At 50.2% G+C, this 13367-nt stretch overlaps 1 protein-coding gene across 1 annotated transcript in view; it reads right to left on the bottom strand.

Annotated features, from left to right (window-relative positions):
• The window catches only part of BRINP2 (BMP/retinoic acid inducible neural specific 2), a 131794-nt gene that overhangs the window by 59036 nt on the left and 59391 nt on the right, over positions 1-13367 (bottom strand). The window contains exon 2 of the mRNA XM_008263810.3: positions 9546-9876. Within this exon, the coding sequence (XP_008262032.2) occupies positions 9546-9799 (254 nt within the window). The 5' untranslated portion in view covers positions 9800-9876. The remainder of the gene's footprint in view (positions 1-9545; positions 9877-13367) is intronic.

Here is a 13367-nt window from a genome sequence, read left to right as displayed (position 1 = left end):
AACCACGCTGCTCTCACACGGCTCTTTGTACTGTGCCACAGACCTCAGCCTGCTCACACCCATCTTCCCTAAGGACACTGCCACCTGCAGCCTGAAGCCTGTGTCCAGCACGCATGGAGTGCCCAGCACCCACAGGCCCTCAATAAACACATGCCAGGCAAAGAAATGCCTGCCATGTGCCACTCGCTGTTCTAAGCACCACGTACTGAAATAATTCTCTTGTGGGAGATGTGGGAAGCTCAGAGGTAGGAGCAATGTGGCAGAAGCTGAATAAAGAAATAAAAATACTGAGAATCCCTGACCCAGAAAAATCTCTTCTCTTGAAAAGAAGAAGGGCAGGAGTGGGGGGAGGACCACGTGACTGGCTAGTGTCCCTGTCCTCCTGGATCTGAGTCGTGACAATTTCCACACGATGCGTCTACACGTCTCTAAGTAGCAATTCATTCATGAATAAAATTAATTATTTCTTGAAGCAAAAATTAATCCTCTTTTTCTCTGCCTGACTGACTCCAGATCTCTCTTCTCAATCTCTTCTGAAAACACAACTGATCTGGCCTCCTCTCCTTGGTCTTCTCGGTCGCTCCTTTCCTGGCTTGCACATTTTTATCCTCCTATGTTTTCTTCTCGGACCGTCTTTGTAACCGTACGTCAGGTCACGATGTAGTCCCAAAGACATGGAAGAATGTGTGGCAGGAGTCATTGTGTCCTGGGAGAACTGGGGCAGGTGTCAGCATTCATTCTCATAGAGCATCCATGGAACAAAGATGCCCACCAGTCACTGAGATGTATTAAAGATATATTAGAAGACCTCCCCTCCCCAGCTCCTGGGGTGTCACATTCCAGTGAGCTTTCTGGTGTGTAGGTTGTCACTCACACTGGGCTACTGATCTCTGAGCCTGCTCTAGAGCCCAGAAAATGGCAAGCTCCTTCATGAGAGATGTTTTTGAAATTGCTCAAAGAAGAGGCCCCATAAATATGGGGGAGGTCCTCAAAAAGTTCATGGAAAATGCATATTATGAAAAATTTTTGTCATGGATTTCAACTATTCTGCACTGAAATAAACTTAGCTTCTCATTTCATTTTTTCCATAAGCAGTCCATAACTTTATTTATTTGACATGAAGAGAGAGGGAGAGAGAGAGAGAGCTAGAAAGACAAAGAACAGAGATTGCTCATCTTCAGGTTCTCTCTCAACACCAACAGCTGGGGTTAAACCAAGCTGAAGCCAGGAGCTTGGTTTCTTCCATATGAGTACAGGGACCCAACTACTTGCACAATCACCTGCTGCCTCCCAGGGTGTTCATTTGCAAGAAGCTTGAATCAAGAGTGGGAGCAGGACTCTGATATGGAATGCAGGTATCTCATGTGGCTTCTCTATGCCAAATGCCTACCCACATTTTCCCAACTTTTTAAAATAGTTTCATACCTGTGACAATAGCAAGAAAGCAAATGCATGGTCTAGTAAGCTTAATCTAAATTTAATAAGTCTAAATGATGCTGGATTTTTATTTGACCCAGCTGTCTCAGCAGACCTTAAAGCACGGCTTACTGTATACTCACTAGGTGAGTGTTCCATTCCATTTCTCCACAGTAGAAATGGAAGCATCGCACTGGTCCTGCCTTCTCCGGACACGCCTTTATCATCACCTAGTTTTATGTACCCCTAACACTAGAAAACAGCCTGTCCCTCCCCAAGGGGGTGTTGAAATTGCACCCTGGAAGACATCAGTATCCCGGAGATGCTTTTGGCATCATGGAAGTGCAGGATACGAACAGGGAGAACAAGACACAGGAATGCCCCTCCTGACATTCATATTCAACACATGGAATTGGCTGCTCAGGCCCCACTTTGTGTTTTTTTAAATTTTTTTTTTTTGACAGGCAGAATGGATAGTGAGAGAGAGAGACAGAGAGAAAGGTCTTCCTTTGCTGTTGGTTCACCCTCCCTCCAATGGCCGCCGTGGCCGGTGCGCTGCGGCCAGCACACCGCGCTGATCCGATGGCAGGAGCCAGGTGCTTCTCCTGGTCTCCCATGGGGTGCAGGGCCCAAGCACCTGGACCATCCTCCACTGCACTCCCTGGCCACAGCAGAGAGCTGGCCTGGAAGAGGAGCAACCGGGACAGAATCCGGTGCCCCGACCGGGACTAGAACCCGGTGTGCCAGCGCCGCAAGGTGGAGGATTAGCCTAGTGAGCCGTGGCACCGGCCTCAGACCCGACTTTGCATCTGTGCTTCTGTGCCTGTAGACAGACTGCTCCAGTGTCTACAGCATCATTCCACAAGCCTCCACCTGGGGAGTCTCCAGGTATTCATTAGGACTTGCCTAGACACTACCTTTGACTCCAGCTTTCCTTGACCTTCCTACACAAAGGAGTTTAGCACTTTCTCCAGATGCACTTGTCTGTACTTTCTGATGCATCAGTAAGTGTGTCCACCTCACCCTAGTTTATTATCAGAATCTAGAGGAATAAAAACAGACTTGGCCCTCAGAACATTTTGTTGAATGAGTGGATGTGGCTCCGCTGCGCTCCCAGACTGTAGCTGTTTGTTTATGTGTGATTTCTCCTTGCTCTGAGAACACAGCACACTTCTCTATCTGGCTCGCAGCCTGTACTCAAGGGCTTCGTGCAGGTCTGCTGTGCTGGTGAGGCAGGATTTCCAGACCAGACGTGGAGACAGAATTCTGCACAAGGACAAGGCTGTACTGAAGCCCATCCCTTAGACCCTTCTGGAATGAAAGGCATTTGGTGAAGATCTAAGAAACCTTATGCCACATCTACAATTCAGATGAGCTTCTTAGACATCAGAAGGGCTGTATGTTTGGCCAGCACTGGACTCTTCGTGATCATGGTGTATCCCCTGCCAGCTAAGTATTAGCACTGGACTCTTGATTAAAGCAACCTGTAAACAGAGCGTGCCCTCCCTCTCCGGCCCGTTTGCCTCTGATAATTGAGAAATAATGCCTGTGACCAGAATTGCAGGTGCATCGTTTCCAGGTTCTCTAATCTGGCTCTAAAATGAATCACAGCACCAGCTTGTGCAACATTCCCCTCTCTCCTTCTGTCCTGACGAACTCGCTTGCAGTCAGAATGTAAACCGAGTGAGAAGTGGGGAGACCAACCAGTGCACCAGGCCCTGACTGTTCTTGGCTCTGCTAACCCCCTCCCTCGCCGGAGAACCCTGGCTTGCCTCGCAGGGCCCTGCAGCCGCATGATAACGACTGTAAGAACACCCGTGGAATCGCTGGGATTTACCTAGGCAGGCAAAGGTTGCCTTTGGTTGTCGTTTATTTATGAGGACTGTGATCTCTTAATTGGCGATGGTGCCTCTCCCAGGGTTCACTGTTTATCCAAATCAGTGTTTGTTAGTCGGGGAGACGTGGTCCAGATGACAAATCAGCTCTGGCGCTCCTCCTACAATTGCTTCTGCAGCTGCTCCCTGCTTCCTCACCTCCCCAGCTCCCGGGAGGCAGCCACAGGCTGCTTCTAGGCCCTCCTGCCTTGTCTGCTCTAACTACTCCTATGCGTTCAGTGCCTCAGCAGTAATGACCCCTAACTTAACCCCACCTTGACTACTGTGCTGTTTCAACTGCTAACTTCTCTCCGTATTCTCTGCTCCTGAAGTGCATCGTGGGGGATGCACCATGCACAGACTCCTTTCTCTTCTCACCCCGGTCATTCTTGCTTCCCTCTGAAGTCTTAGTGGTTTCCAGTGCAGCACCCCTTAAAGTTGAATGCCACTCTGCTTGTCTGGTCAAAACGCAGATTCTGATCAGCAGGTCCGGGGCGACGCCTGAGGGCCTGCGTTGCTGCGAGCTCTGGGGTAGGGGTGGGGAGGGAAGCCCACCACCCCTGCTCTGCAGACCACAGGAGGCCCAGTGCCAGGGGTCCAGCAGCTGCTGCTTCCTGTTGCCCACTGCCCTTACATCGAAGCTATCAGGGAATCTCTTATTTTTTCTTGATGAATTGCACACGGCCTTTTTCTGGGATTATTGGCCTGCCACTCCAGAAAGTTCCCCTGCCTTTTTTTTTTTTTTTTTTTTTTTTTTTTGGACAGACAGGCAGAGTGGACAGTGAAAGAGAGAGAGACAGAGAGAAAGGTCTTCCTTTGCCGTTGGTTCACCCTCCAATGGCCGCCGCGGCTGGCACGATGCGGCCGGCGCACCGCGCTGATCCGATGGCAGGAGCCAGGAGCCAGGTGCTTTTCCTGGTCTCCCATGGGGTGCAGGGCCCAAGCACCTGGGCCATCCTCCACTGCACTCCCTGGCCACAGCAGAGAGCTGGCCTGGAAGAGGGGCAACCGGGACAGAATCCGGCGCCCCGACCGGGACTAGAACCCGGTGTGCTGGTGCCGCAAGGCGGAGGATTAGCCTAGTGAGCCACGGCGCCGGCCTCCCCTGCCTTGTTAACTGCCACCAGGAACCCCTCATCCACTTGCTCTATTCCCTTCATGTCCAGCTTGGTTTTACTTTGGTTCCAGAATTTTCAAACTCTCCCCGAGCTGTGATGTCCTCTGTTGTCAACAAAGGTTTCTATTTAACTTTATTTTTCCTGTTTTCTTTTGTTCTCTTCCCCAAAGACTTCCAATGTATCCCCCAGACACTTCCTTTCCAAAATGAGGTGGTTAAAAATGCAGGTGACAAGGATGGAGGTGAGCATTTTGGAATACGACCTCTCCTTGCTTTCCTCCGTTACCCTCATTGTTCTGTTGTATTTCTAACTTTCTCTCTTAATTTTAATTTATTCTTTCTGAGTTTTGAGTGTTTCATCATAGCAGTTTGGATTTTTTCCAATCCCATGATTATCTCTCTATTAAAACCTTAATACAAAAAGAAATTAAAAAAAAAACTCGACTGCTCATTACTTTGATTTGTAGCAAAGAGAGAATGGAACATTACTGCTAGAGTGTTTCGAGAAACCATATTTACATTTGCATCAGCTCAATTTAGGTGCCTGATTAGGCTGCGCGCTATGATGAAGTTGCACTTACCAGTCAAGGGGAAGTGGCGTGGGCCAGAGTAATGAGCTGGAGACTTCAAGGCAGGAGCCCTGAGTGCTATTTCTGGCTGTGACTGGCAACCCCTTTGACCTTGAGCAGGTCTGTCTCCCTGTCTCAGACCCTAAGAGCACTGATTTGCCTCTGAGGGCTTCTATGAGTGGCCGGTCACTTAAGTGTTGATTGTGGTGGGGGCATGGAATGGAGGCGGGATCACAAATGGAACCGGAGACAGGATCTCTGCTCTGATAGTTCTTCCCAATAGTCGATTAAGATAAGAGATGGTGTCTGAGAAGTGGACTGACTGCGCAGATCTTGGTCTGATAGGGATATATGACAGGCTGAGAATTTAGTCAATAGAATGTAAAAGCTTGCCCTAATTAGGCGAGATGCATTCGCATTCTGTTATTTAGGGGGGGCTTAACCAGAGAGTCCATTGTCTGTTTTGTCTTAACAGTGCCACTCTGAGATTGTGGGTTTCATGCCTGAGTCCAGCGAGCTGTCACTGTCACTGACTGGTCTCTGGAGGGCCATCCTGTGAAAGACAGGCTCAGGAAGCAATCTCTAAGTTTAGGAGCAAGAGCTTAGCCCATGGCAACTCCAATATTTGCTGGAATCATCTTGCTCCTTCTGGCAGCCTGTGAGGCCAGTAAGAATGCACGCGAGAGAAGATTCAATCAGTCTTCGGTTGAGCTGTCACCCCACAAAGAGCTGGACTGAGAAGTGAGGGTGAGGAGTGAGGGTTAATATGTTTGAAAAGGAAAGCAAGAGAATTATAATATTCCCCCTTCTAATATAGATAAGTTCTCAAATACAGGCTTTCCCTCTGCAGATGTTGTAACAAAAGCAACACTCAAGGTTTATATCTCATCCCCATTCTTGTATAGGCTAATATTTATGGAGAACAATCTAATAACAAGAGGCAATATTTCTCAAGCACTGTTCTAAGTGCTTTGCATCAATTAACTCATTTAATTTTCACACTAATCCATTAGGTAGGCAGGATTGTTGTCCCCATTTTACAAATAAGAAAATTGAGGGACGAAAAATCTAAACAATTTGCCCAAGCTTCTACAACTGAGGCTCAGCATTAGAACCCTGGCCACCTGGAAGCTTCCCTCGTAAGTACCCACGCCTACATGAATACAAATCTGTAACAGAGACAGCAGCAGTCTCCGGGGCCTCCAGGGTTTGAGAGACCGGGAGCTATTCTAGAACCAGCTACCCTCTCAGAGTGTGAGCACACTCTGACATCCAAAGGGAAACAAGAGAAATTTGGAGTTCAGTATTAGACTCTTGCTGGGCAGGGGCCAGTGCTGTGGTATAGCAGGTAGCACCGGCATCCCATAGGGGCGCCAGTTCAAGTCCCAGCTGCTCCTCTTTCGATCCAGGCTATGGCCTGGCAAAGCAGTAGAAGATGGCCCATGTCCTTGGGGCCCTGCCCCTGTGTGGGAGACCTGGAAGAAGCTCCTGGCTCCTGGCTTCTGATCAGTGCAGCTCCGGCCATTGTGGCAATTTGGGGAGTGAACCAGCGGATGGAAGACCTCTCTCTCTCTGCCTCTCCTTTCTCTGTGTAACTCTGACTTTCAAATAAATAAACCTTTGGAAGAAAAAAAGAATCTTGCTGTGCAGTAGTTATGATTTGTTCCACCTTTAGAAGGAAGAAAGGTCTCTTTCACACTGTTGTGCAAGGGACTTCCACGTGATTCTGCCCAAACACCATCGGAAAGTCTCCTTCTTCCCTTTCAGGGTCCGTCCATTCTCTATCTTAGATGAAAGGTACGTGTGAAGACCATTTGACTTCTAGTTATCAAAAGCTTTCTAAAACAATGAAATGGCGCATCGATTCTCTTTGAGACCCAGTATTTCCCCCAGAAAGCCCTTACGATTTCTCGATAAACTCTCTCCCACTTTGTCTTTCTGCATGACAAGATGGGAACTGGGAGACGACCCTGCAGGTGACTTGCTTTAGTCTACGTAGGCAAGGCCTTCAACTTGCCAGAGAAGTTGCCACTAGAGAGAAAAGCAGAGGAGATGAGTGTGCATCCCCCTGGAAGAAGGTCTAGCCCTATGGTAGCCCTGGGACCCTGTTTTTGCCCAACAGTGAATGGCAAACATCCCAGAATGCTCCTGGAGCAGCAGCGTGAGGCCGTTCCCTCCTCACCCACTGAAGGACCACAGAATGACTGGTTCCTGTTTCCCCAACTGCAGGTTCATGTGCAGTAACTGATCCCAGAGAAACAGAGTGGCACAGTGTAAGAGCTGGCGCATTAAATGATCAGAAAACCATTACCCACTGATAGGACGGTTGGTGGTGCAGCGTGATTAGAGCCAATCCCCGTGGGCCGGCCCTGAGCTGCTGCCCAGGCTTTAACTGGCTGCCAGGCCCTCCGGACTTGGGCCTGGGCCTTGATGAGAAGGAAAATCCATAATGGGCAAGAGGAAACAGATGCTTTATTCCCTCTGGTTCTGAATGCTCTTTGAAGTGGATAGTAGTGTCCGGATTCCCAGGTCTGACTTCAGCTCCAACACAGGTTTTAAAAAATTATTTCAATGAAATCCCTGCTTCTTTGGGTCTGGGGTAAACCAAAAAGTCTAAGGTAAATTAAATCTTATTTTACTCAGTTGGAGGGATTCTCTGCTTAAACATATTCCAGAGTGAATTTTCCTTTTTTTTTTTTTTTTTTTTTTGGAGGGATGGAAAAAGAAATTCTTCACCCAAGAAAAGGCTCACTCTAAGTTTGCCTTATAGAAAATGTGTAGGCCTATGTCTACATTCTTCTGTGTTTACCAAAAGCCAGGTTAACCCTTTGTTCCCTGCCTCCTGGATGCACTTGTTGTCACCTGAACAAGTGTTAACTCAGCCACTCCCAGGCTGGGTTGGCCACTCTGCCTCCGTATCTCCAGGTCAATTTCCCACGGTAGTGCTTCAAAGATGTCAAGGACCAGAGCCCCCAAAGCAAGGACCACAGCCCCTTAAAGGATCCGGCTGAATCGAAGTAGACTGGGAGGGACATGGCTGAAAGGAGAGATGGCAGACTGCTCCTGAAGACAGGATTCTGCCCTAGACGTGTGGGCCCAGAAAGTTCCTAGCCCGCCCCTGTACCTGCCTCCCGGGCTGGCAGCCGTGAACTGGATGACTGGGCTTCATCGATCAAAGCTGTCTTGTACCTGGAGACCCTTCCAGTGCTGGACACTACTGGACACTTACCTCTGAGACCCAGCACTAAGCCAGACAGAGCACCTGCTTACTGTGTACATGTAAAAGACATTCTCAGAAAAAGGCCTCTAAATGTATCTTTTACAGACCTGGACTCTGGCGTCTGCCTACTCATAAGCTAACCCTGGCTCCACCATTTACCAGCTGTGAGCCCTTGGGCGAGTCGCTTAACTTCTCTGCACTACAATTTCCTCATCTGTAAAAAGGGGGAGAAAAATTGTTCTGCCAGTATAGAGCTGTTGTAAGGATTAAATAAGGTAATTCACATAAGTCATGCCAAGGGCTAAGTCTTGCAAGAAGCCATTAGTATGTTCATATGGGTGCAGATGCATACGCCAAAATATTAACAGTAGCAACTCTGGATGCTGGAAGAGCAGGTGATTTTTTATTTTTTTCTGTACTTCTTCATGCTTCCCCCCATTTTTTGCATTAGTAGCTAATTTGTAGTTAGAAAGTAATTGCATTTAAAAAAAGGAAATTCTGCAGGACCTCCCCGGCTTGTCTACAGATGCAGGAAAGGGGAGGAGGGGAAGTGAGAGAGGACAGGAAGGCAGCGGGGTGGAGTGCACTGGGGCGTTTAAACCCCAGGAGGCACCTGTGGGAGCTGTGAGGCCAGGACGATGGAGGAGCACTCTTCTTTGAGGGTCCTCGCCCAGGGGCCAGGAATAGGGGACAGATTTATCCTGCCTCAGATGGACAGGGCAGGTCTCAGGTATTTGCCTTGAGCTCTGTAGCTCCTGGGCGGGGCCTAAGGGGTGGGCAGGTCCAGCCCATTTCCAAGTGCAAGGCCAGCTGAGCCCTTGGTGTTGACCAGAGTGAGGGCAGTTTTGTCACCACCCACCCCACTCCCAGGCCTCCCCAGACCCCACGGCAGGCCCTGGAGCGGAGCAGTCCTCCCCAGACCCCACGGCAGGCCCTGGAGCGGAGCAGTCCTCCCTTCCTTTGCCTGTCTCAGCAATTACAACTCGTTAAAGAATCTAACCCATTAGTTAAATCCGGGCCCAGCATCTGACTCTGACCTCCTACGGCAACAGGGCCACATGCTGACTCCATGCCGCCTGATTTGTCCTCAATTTATAAGCAACACAACCTATAAATAGAAACCCTTTTGCTAAATTCCCCAGGAGGCATCAGCAGGTTTGCCAGCTTGTGTGTGTTTTCTTCTTTCTTTTTTTTAAAAACCAACATGGTAGGCTCATCTCCGCATCCTCACCCCCAGCTCAGCCGGAGGGCACAGCGGCAGGCTTGGAGGTTGGGGTAGGCACACCTCAGCCAGGCCTGCAGAGCTTGCGTGGAGAGGGGACCCCACCCCACGCCGGGTGCCCACTCACCTGTAGATCCTGTACCTGGTGGTGAAGCCCTGGCGGTAGCGCTCCATGAAGTCGGCGTACTCCTGGGCGCGGTGGAAGGGGCCGCGGTCGCTGAGCAGCCAGTCCAGCGGGGGCTGGCCGGCCGACGAGGCATGCTGCTCGGGGCCCGCCGAGAGCGCCCACACCCACGCGGGCAGGCCCAGGGCCAGCAGGGCTGCCCATGGCACCGCCGCCGGCCCAAGCCCTCTAAGCCGAGTGCCACGCTGCCACCTCATGCTTCTCCAGGGCGGTTGGTTTCTTCATTCTCTCGCCACGCTCTCCCCCTCTGCGCTGCTCCTCCAGGGCTCCGAAACTGGAAAAGTACAAGAGTGATTTCAGGTGGGCGCCCCTGTCTGTGACCGGCACGCAAAACTGGGCAGGGTGGGCGTTTGGAGTAGCGGCTGAGATTCCCGCCTGGGACGTCAGGTGCCTGGCATCAAGTCCCGGCTCTGCCTCCCACCCGCCTCCTGAATGCGCACCCAGTGAGGCAGCAGGTGGGGGTGCGAGTAATCGGGTCCCTGCCGCCTCCATGGGAGACTTGGGTGGCGCTCCAGGCTCCTGGCCTCAGCCTGGCGCGGCCATCTGGGGCGTGACCCAGAGGTTGGAAGAGTCTCCCCTCCCCCTTCTCAGTGTCGGTCTCCCTTTCAAATAAATTAAAGTCAGGGGAAGAAAAAGAAACAGGGGGCAGGGCCCATTTGGAAATCCTTCATCCTGCTAACTACTCGGTTCTAAGAACCGAGTAAAGCGCTCAATACATATCATTTTATTTAATTCCTCAAACAAACCTTTGAGGAAACATTGCAGTCATCACTTTACAGACGAGAAGATGGAGCTTACAGAGATTAAGACGGTCGCTTAAGTTCACACGGATATCGAGTGGAAAAGCCAGAACTGGAGCTCAGGGAGTCTGACTCGTAACCCTTGGGTTTGCTTCCAGGCTTCCTGCCTTGACTCAAGCCCACCACCTGCTCTGTCTTCTGCTGGCAAAAAGACTCAATTTGCTTCCATAACCACTGCACAGACCATGCACTGCTTCCAGAAGCTTGATGTGAGGGGCACAGCAACCCTGTTCTCCACAGTGGAGTACCTGTAATGCATTGGAGTGCAATGGACTTTTTTTTTTTTTTAAAGATTTATTTATTTACTTGAGAGTCAGAGTTACACACAGAGAGGAGAGGCTCAGAGAGGCAGAGGGAGACAGAGAGAGGTCTTCCATCTGCTGGTTCACTCCCCAATGGCTGCAACAACCAGAGCTGCGCTGATCCGAAGCCAGGAGCCAGGAGCTTCTTCTGGGTCTCCCACACAGGTGCAGGGGCCCAAGGACTTGGGCCACCTTCTACTGCTTTCCCTGGCCATAGCAGAGAGCTGGATCGGAAGTGGACCAGCCAGGACTGCATCCGGCACCCATATGGGATGCCGGAACTGCAGGCGGTGGCTTTACCCACTACACCACTGTGCCGGCCCCGCAGTGGACATTTTGAGATGTTTACAGCCCCTGTCTTGACTGTTGAACAGTGTTTTTTCTTGATACTATTCCTTGAACTCTTTACTTGGTGTAGGGTTAATCTTACATACTAAAATACACTGAAAGTAGATTTCTGTAAAATTAAGAGTGGGAAGAGGAGAGGGAGGAGGAGGAAGGGTGGGAGCGTGGGCGGGAAGCAGCACTATGCCCCTGAATCTGTACGTAGGAAATACGTGAAATGTGTACACTTTAAATACAATTTAAAAGAAGAAAAGTAGTGAAGTGCCCCGGCTGCCCTGAAGCAGGGTGAGCAGGCTGCCCTCCGCGGGTTCATTGTCGGCTCTAGCAAACACAGGTCTCACTGGTCATGTGGAAGACCCGGCCTGACTCTGAACATCTGGTCTGTTCTTTCCGAAGGGTGAGAACGGGAAGCTGGACGGCACTCTTGCCCTCTCAGGGCACCCGGGCAAACAGATGCCCACCGACTTCCACCTCTCCTCCCTGGGCAAGGCCAGGGCTGCGCCGCCCTGCTGTATCCTCCTGCCCCGGCTCCCGTGGCCACAACGCGGGCCTCCTGACTGCCTTGTTGGGATGAATGAGCACCTGCCCTGCCCTCTCTGACTGGAGGAACGACGACCCTGACCTTCGAGGTAGCTGCGCTCCTGGCTCAGGCTGGGTTTCTGCTTTCCGGCCTGTGCGCTTTGTCAAAGGACTGCTCAGTCACCTTCATCAACCGCAGGGCAGGCGCAGGGCCCCGTTCGGTACACAGGCCTTGTTGGAAGTGTAATCGCGCCTTCAGCCTTTAACTTCTGGCACCAGCTATCAGAGTCCTGCCCATGTCCCCGCCCTGGCACCACTTCAGAGTGTTGCCAGGATGACTTCCCACTCCTGCTCCCGTAACGCGTGGCTTAAGGAGTTTCTCTGGCTACTGAAGCCCAAGACAGCTTCCCTGGGATGAAGCCAGGCAGGGATGCTAATTCCCTGGCACTTCCAGGTTCCGTATGGGGCAGGCCCTTGATGTATGCTGCCTTCCAGAGACTCACAGGGCACTCTGGTATGGCTCCAGCTCAACAAAGCCCCCAGGTTTCCCATGGGTCAGTGAGAAACGTGAAGGAGTATGCAGAGACTGGAGCCAAGGATTTATCTTAGAGACTCCCAGCTGAACGTTGGCCAGGGAGTCAGACATCCTGGTCTCAGGACTCGTCCAAGCTTGCTTTCCCAGAAGCTGGGTGCTAGGTGCGTGCTAGGAGCCGGCGCAGGCAGTGAAACAGACCCTTGCCTAATGAACTGGTTAGGAGCAGGGTGCAAGGAAGAATAACAAGGCGGTGCCTGCCTCCCAGGTCTTACAACATAAGATTCCAATAATTAAAGCAGGCGATAGTGGCACACCAATGGGACAGGCCGATCAATGAAACAGAAAACTCGGAAATAAACCTTATTACATATAGGAACGTAGTTTGTGAGAGAAGGGTATGCAGTCTAATCGGATAGGGGGTAAAATATTTTATACATAATATTGGGAACTTAGTTCCAGTTGGATTAAAAAGTTAAATATAAAAAAGAAAATCATAAAAAGAAGGAAGGAAAATCCCTAAGTATTTTATAATAAGCATGCATTTGCAGAGGAAAAATGTGATTTCAAACTAAAAAGAGGAGTCAGCTTTACAGTTAAAAGGAGTAGGCATTTTTTATATGGATGCAATCTGATGAGGATGCCAAAAATATTTCTCACTTAATCATTCACATATTCATGTATTGAAGAAACATAAATGGAAGACTCCTAAGTGCCAGATACTATGCTAAGCACTGACAATACAAAAGCAAGCGCTCATTACATTGCCTGAAACTCTACCATTAGTGATTAATTCTTCTCATAAAATATGGCTCCAGGTTTTTAAAGGCAGATTGATGGGGGAGAATGTTCATTTAGGAGATTGCAGCTACTTGACACCGAAAGCCAAGGCAGCCAACACGGTAAGGTGGAAATGCACAGATGGGTGGGGGGAGAACGTGGAGACATGGTCCCAGAGATTCCCCTGCACAGTCCCCTCCCACCCAGTGTGGGCGGGACCTGTGAGTCTGCTGGGACACCAATTGTATAATTCGTTTATTGGCCAGTTGACTTTGAGTGAAGGTCTGATTAAAGCAAAATGCGTCAAAAGTTCAGATGCCAGATAATAGTTGAAAGTCCAGTGCGACAGTGAGATAGACTGACAGATAACTTCAAGCAAATCCTGGGTGGGCATGGCCCAAGCAGATGACCCAGTAGCACAGAGGGAAGGGTTCGAGAGCAGAGCACTGACTGGCCAGGCCGTGAGGGTCCCGGACAGGGGCTTGGA

The sequence above is a fragment of the Oryctolagus cuniculus genome, chromosome 7 (assembly GCF_964237555.1).
Source record: "Oryctolagus cuniculus chromosome 7, mOryCun1.1, whole genome shotgun sequence".
NCBI lineage: Eukaryota > Metazoa > Chordata > Mammalia > Lagomorpha > Leporidae > Oryctolagus > Oryctolagus cuniculus.
The sequence above is the reverse complement of the archived record's forward strand: the minus strand, read 5'-3'. Positions and strand labels throughout refer to the sequence as shown.